The sequence below is a fragment of the Cebus imitator genome, unplaced genomic scaffold, assembly GCF_001604975.1.
Source record: "Cebus imitator isolate Cc_AM_T3 unplaced genomic scaffold, Cebus_imitator-1.0 Scaffold178, whole genome shotgun sequence".
NCBI classification, from domain to species: Eukaryota; Metazoa; Chordata; class Mammalia; order Primates; family Cebidae; genus Cebus; species Cebus imitator.
In genome coordinates, this window is record NW_016107493.1 from 3,486,153 (window position 1) to 3,492,709 (window position 6,557).

At 41.5% G+C, this 6,557-nt stretch overlaps 1 protein-coding gene and 1 pseudogene across 4 annotated transcripts in view; both read left to right on the forward strand.

Annotated features, from left to right (window-relative positions):
• Positions 1–6,557, forward strand: part of NIF3L1 (NGG1 interacting factor 3 like 1) — a 17,302-nt gene that overhangs the window by 4,610 nt on the left and 6,135 nt on the right. For all 4 annotated transcript variants that reach the window (XM_037744531.1, XM_017545232.2, XM_017545231.2 and 1 more), the window contains exons 3-5: positions 249–411; positions 2,615–2,741; positions 4,419–4,557. In XM_037744531.1, the coding sequence (XP_037600459.1) occupies positions 249–411; positions 2,615–2,741; positions 4,419–4,557 (429 nt within the window). The remainder of the gene's footprint in view (positions 1–248; positions 412–2,614; positions 2,742–4,418; positions 4,558–6,557) is intronic.
• LOC119473704 lies at positions 6,368–6,467 on the forward strand (annotated as a pseudogene).

Genomic DNA, 6,557 nt, shown 5'->3' on the forward strand with positions numbered 1-6,557 from the left:
TTTTTGTATTTTTAGTAGAGACGGGGTTTCACCATGTTGACCAGGATGGTCTCGATCTCTTGACCTTGTGATCCACCCGCCTCGGCCTCCCAAAGTGCTGGGATTACAGGCTTGAGCCGCCGCGCCCGGCGAGAATGAATCTTTTAAAAAAAAGTCATTTCTTAGAAATTTTGCCTACAATAGTTTATCTTTTAAATCTTAACCTCTCATCCCCCAAAACTCCCATTTTCCACAATTATTTTCTCTAGGAGATTGTACCTCCAGGCCCATACATCCTTCCAAAGCTCCCAACTACCCTACAGAGGGAAACCACCGAGTAGAATTCAGCATTAATCACAGCCAAGACCTGGACAAAGTCATGTCTGCAATGAAAGGAATTGAAGATGTTTCTGTCACTTCTTTTTCTGCGAGGTACAATTTATTTTTCTCTTTTTTTTGTGTATTTATTTGTAAGCTTCTTCTTTACAAAGTCTATAACCCTGGTATTTAGGCTTGAAACAAATCATTTTCTCTGGAGTTGGTTTACAAAGCAGCGTACTCCTCATTTGTATGTGGGTCCTGGAGAACTATTGACTTTTTTTCAAAACAATAAAAACGATAAGTAACAATTATTTTCTATGTTGGGGGATGATACTCTGCATTTTGTTTTATTTATTTACTTATTTATTTGAGACAGAGTCTTGCTTTGTCGCCCAGGCTGGAGTGCAATAGTGTGATCTTGGCTCACTGCATCCTCTGCCTCCTGGGTTCAAGTGATTCTCGTGTCTCAGCCTCCCAAGTAACTGGGATTACAGGCGTCCACCATCATGCCCGGCTAATTTTTTATATTTTTAGTAGAGACAAGATTCCACCATGTTGGCCAGGCTGGTTTTGAACTCCTGACCTCAAGTGATCCACCTGTCTCGGCCTCCCAAAGTGCTGGGATTACAGGCGTGAGCCACCACACCCAGCCCCACCTCAGCCTCTTAAGGAGCTAGGACTACAGGTGTCAAAGGAAAAATACATTAAGCGCCTCTTTAAAAGGTCAGTCATTTAGTTATTTAGGGCAGAGAAAGGAGGTTTTTCTTTTTTTGTTTTTTAGTTTTGAGAAACAGGGTCTTTGTCACCCAGGCTGCAGTGCAATGGCATGATCACAGCCCACTGCAGCCTTGACCTCACATGCTCAAGCCATCATCCCACCTTAGCCTCCCTATTAGCTGGGACTGTAGGTGCTTGCCACCCATGCCCAGCTAATTTTTGTATTTTTTGTAGAGACGGAGTTTTGACTTGTTGCCCAGGCTGGTCTCGAACTCCTGGGCTCAAGCCATGTACCACCCTTGACCTCCCAAAGTACTAGGATTGAGCCACTGCCCCCAGCCTAAGCTCTCATTATTTTTAATTGCCTATAGTGTTTTTTTTGTTATGGATGAACGGTAGTTTTAAGCATTCCTCTTCCTACTGATGGACTTATTAGTTTGGTTCCAGTTTTTCCATATTGTAGATAATATCTGGGTTTTACCATTAGATAGGGACCAAGGCATTGGTTTTCTTTTTTTAAAAAAATCCACAGATGATTGCAGTGTTTATAATTAATGCTTCTAGATTATTTTTAAAGGTGTCTTTTTAGTTCTAGAATTTTGTGATCGTATTTAGAGTTTATGGTTAAATGTAAAACTTTCTTGATGCCAGTAATTTTGGAGAGGCCCCAGGCGGTGATCCAAGGACCCCCTGCATGATTGTTAATGAGATGCTTATTTAAAATGCAGATTTTTGTATTTATCTCAGATCTTTGTAAGTAAAATGGAGTTTGCCTGAGAATCTGTCCAGGACATTCTTGGATTCAGTGTTGTTTTAAAATTATCATCTCTAAGGCTTTAAAAAAATTCAGTTTGCCCCAGCCCCATTTGTAGATGTTCTGTTTCACTGGTTCTGTGGAAGAATCCAGCAGCTGTTATTTTAAGAAGCTAGAAGGAATTTTTTTTTTGTTTTGAAACAGAGTCTCGCTCTGTTGCCCAGGCTGGAGTGCAGTGTTGTGATCTCCACTCACTGTAACCTCCACCTCCCAAGTTCAAGTGATTCTCTTGCCTCGGCCTCCCTAGTAGCTGGGACTACAGGCGCCCACCACAATGCCTGGCTAATTTTTTTGGTGTTTTTTGTAGAGATGGGCTTTCTCCATGTTGCCCAGGCTGGTCTCGACTCCTGGGCTCAAGCAATCCGTCCACCTTGGCCTCCCAAAATACTGAGATTACAGGTGTGAGCCACTGTGCCAGATCAGGATTGAGAACAGTTCTTGAACAGTGGTTTCAAAGTGAGGTCCCTGGACCAGCAACATCAGCATCACCTGGAACTTGCTGGAAAGGTATATTCTCAGACTCCCACCTAGATATAATGAATCAGAAACTCCAGGGGTGGGGCCTAGCACTCTGTGTTTTAATAAGTCCTCCAGGTGATTTTGATGCATACCCGAGTTAGAGAAATGCTATTCTAGAAAACTGATTAGTTTCATATTAAATGGGTTCTATTGGTTAAATCCTTAGCTCCATGTAAATGTAATCTCCTATTTTAGTAGGTTTGTGGATTATCTAAAATACATTTTGGCTATATTTATCCTAAATGGAATGATTTCCCCCCCTAGGATTGATGATGAGGAACAAACACGGATTAGTTTGAATTGTACTCAGAAGGCTTTGATGCAGGTGGTAGATTTTCTTTCCCAGAACAAACAACTTTATCAGAAGACAGAAATTCTGTCACTAGAGAAGGTAATAAAAATATTTTGTATTTGATCTTAAAATACTGTGCATTTTCTAACAACTTTATTGAGGTATAACCAATATACTAAGAATCATATATATTTGGTATGTACAGTTTGATGAGTGTCATTACTTTGCATTTTTCTTCAGGGAATCCATTTGTAAATTATTAGATCAACAGGCCACTCACTGTTACCTAAAGTACAAAATGGCAATGACAGCATAATATTCTCTGGGAAGTAATTGAGAAGGGAGACATTCCAGGAATTAAAATGTTGGTACTTCAGGGTTACAGATTTGCTTACAAGTTTGCTCTCTCCTTATGTTACTCCCTCTGCCTGGACCATGTCATTCACTTTATAGCCATTTGTATGATGATGATTCCTATCTTTTTGGCTTAGAATGCTTTCTTAAGGAAAAAAATGACAAAAACCCATATTTTCAACTACTTTCTGGATGTTTTCTACTTACAAAGCCCACAGGTTTTTCAAATTCAATATATACAAATACTTATCCCTGAACCACCCCTTTGTATCTTTTTTTTTTTTTCCTATTTCCTATTTCAATATCATTATTTACTTTAGTTTCCAAGTTTTCACATTCCTCCTTGACTCCAAACCCTGTTGATTCTGGCCTCATATCTATATAGTGTTTCTTCTCTGTATTGGCTCTGCCATCACAGTAATTGAAACTCTCATTTTCTGCAATGAGAGTAGTCACTGAGCAGCTAGGAGGCAGTCCAGGCTCTTTAGCACAGTGTCAGAAGCCCTTAATGATCTGCTACAGCCCGGGCCTCTAGACTCCTCTCCTTCCACGGCATGTGCCCTGCACAGTAGCCAGAGTGTCTTCTCTTCTTTTGGATCTGCCTCCCCAGTGTGTTCTCTCAAGCCTTTGGCACCTTTGTCCATGTTCTTTCTGTTTAGAATGGCTTCCTCCATCTCATTATACCTCTGTCCTGCCACACTGCACTTGACATCACCTCCTTTTAAACTCTTTTTTATTTCCCCTTTTTAAACTCTTTTTAGGGTTTTCTCTAAGACCTGAGTCCTTCCTCCAAGTATTCCCAGCTCTCCCAAGTCACAGCTCATTTAGTTTGTCATTTCTTGTGCAGCTGCAACAGTAGCACCTACTTCTATGCAGGTGGTAGATTTTAGCACCTATTTAAACAGTTTTATTATTTTGTTTATTTTATTTATTTATTTTTGAGACAGGGTCTGGCTCTGTCGCCCAGGCTGGAGTGCAGTGGTGCAATCTCAGCTCACCACAACCTCTGCCTCCTGCGTAGCTCAAGCCCACCTTCCATTCAGCCTCCCGAGTAGCTGGGACTATAGGCGAATGCCAGCGTGCCTAGCTAATTTTTGGATTTTTTTGTGGAGATGAGGTCTCACTATGTTGCCCAGGCTGGTCTCAAACTCCTGAGCTCAAGTAATCCACCCACCTCAGCCTCCCAGAGTGCTAGGATTACAAGCGTGAGCCATCGTGCCTGGCCTGATTATTGATTTAAACATCTGCCTTCCTAGGAAAGTGTGAGCTCCTAGAAGAAAGAATGTTTTTGTCAGGTTTGTATCCCCACATTTAGCCTGGAGCTTGCTATAGTAACTTCACAGTGTGCATGTTGATTGATTTTAGCATTTGTTGTTTCAGGAGTGACAATGGACAAGGTTTGTAACTTCTGTTTCTCCTCAGCCTTTGCTTCAACATACTGGAATGGGACGGTTATGCACACTGGATGAATCTGTCTCCCTGGCAACCATGATTGATCGAATCAAAAGACACCTAAAACTATCTTACATTCGCTTAGCCTTTGGGGTGGGGAGAACCTTAGGTAAATACATCTTCATTTATCCCATATGCCTACTGTTAACATTGGACAAAGGTTGAAACTCTTGATTGTATTAATATGTAACAAAGAATGTGTTAGCAGCTCATGGGAGATAACTGGTTTACTTTATTGATTAGGGTGGGCTAGGTTCTGCTGTGGAATACATCTCATTGGCTTAATCAATGAGACTTATTTCTCTATCATGCTATGTGTTCATTAAGTTGGTCATTGTAGGAAGTATGGCCGTTGTGGACTGGTTGCTGTTGCAGAGGGAGAGAGTTTTGGAGGGTCTTAAACCATCAGTTTAAAATTCCAGGAAATGATACATGTTACTTCTGCTCAACTCATTTTCCAGAATTAGTCATGTTGCTCAATACAACCAACTGAGGCATAAAATGCAGTTTTACCATGTGTCAAGAAGATAGCTAGAATCATGATCGCTACAATTGCAACATAAATTTTGCGCTTTACAAGACTGGTAATATTTTCTAGTGAGGTGCTACTGAGTGATCTGATCCACTGCAGTTTCTAAGTCTTGTGGTTTTTTCTTCTGGCTTTTCCTAGTTCTTTTGAGAACAAAAAGAGTGAACAGACATTTGTTCAACACCTGCAGTGAGCCTAGCACTGTACTGATTGTCTGTCCTAAGTATGTGAGCTCCCACCAGCAAAAGGAATGGGGCACAGCGGTTACAGGTGTGGATTCTGAGCTCAGACAACCTGGCTTCAGATTTGCCTGTCCTATCTGTTTCCTGCATGACTTTGGCAGGTTGTTTATGCCCTCTGTGTCCCAGTAGCCTCATCTGTAAAAGCTGCGTTAATAATAAAACCTAACTCAGAGGGTCGTAGTAATCCATGTGACATGGCACAATGACTGGCTCACATTAAATACAGTTAAAGTGCTAACTGTTGCTAGCTATGTAGTTGGTATTATTTCTCCCATTTTTAAGGATGAAAAATTGCAGTTCAGAGAGATAAGTAACTGTATTAGTCCATTCTCATGCTGCTGTGAAGAAATCCCTGAGCCTGGGTAATTTATAAAGAAAAGAGGTTTAATTACTCAGTTCTGCATGGCTGGGGAGACCACAGGAAACTTACAGCCATGGTGGAAGGCACCTCTTCTCAGGGTGGCAGGAGAGAGAATGAGTGCAAGCAAGGGAAATGCCAGATGCTCGTAAAACCATCAGATCTCGTGAGACTCATTATCACGAGAACAGCATGGGGGAACGTCCCCTATGATCCAGTTACCTCCACCTGGTCCTGCCCTTGACCCATGGGGATTGTAGGGATTACAATTCAAGGTGAGATTTGGATGAGTACACAGAGCCAAACCATATCAGTAACTTATCCAAAAGTCCATAGTTAGATCAAACAACTCAAGGGAGTTAGTGTCCAAAGAAAATGGATAGCAGAGGTGGGATCTGACTTCCAGTATAACTCCAAAGCCCTCTCTTTGAGATACCATGCTGCTGAATTGGAGTGACTACTAAAGAAGTGTCCATTTTAGACACCTGAGTGCTAAATACTTGGATTTTGGCTTGAAAATTGCCATTATGTCACTTCTCAGAGGATGCTTTTTGAGAATAAGGAGTATATTTTAAAATATGTGCCAAATCCATTCGTAGCATTCCTCTAACTAGTCCTTCTAGTTCCTCAGCTTCCTCACCTGAGAATAGAGATAATACTTACCTACCTCTTACTGTTGTCTGAAGACCCAGGTGAGGTTACTTTACCTAGCGACGTGGCAGTATAGCCTAGAGCTTCACCGTTAGTACTATTCAGTGGTTTGTGCAGCCATGTCCGAAGGAATAATGGTGTTCCCTTCAGCGGCACATATACTAAAAATGGGACGATATAGATTAGCATGTTGCCTACGCAAAGATTACATGCAAATTTGTGCATTGTTCCATATTTTGCTCAATTCACAAAGATTGTTAGGAAAAAAAAAAACAGGGCCGGGCGCGGTGGCTCAAGCCTGTAATCCCAGCACTTTGGGAGGCCGAGGC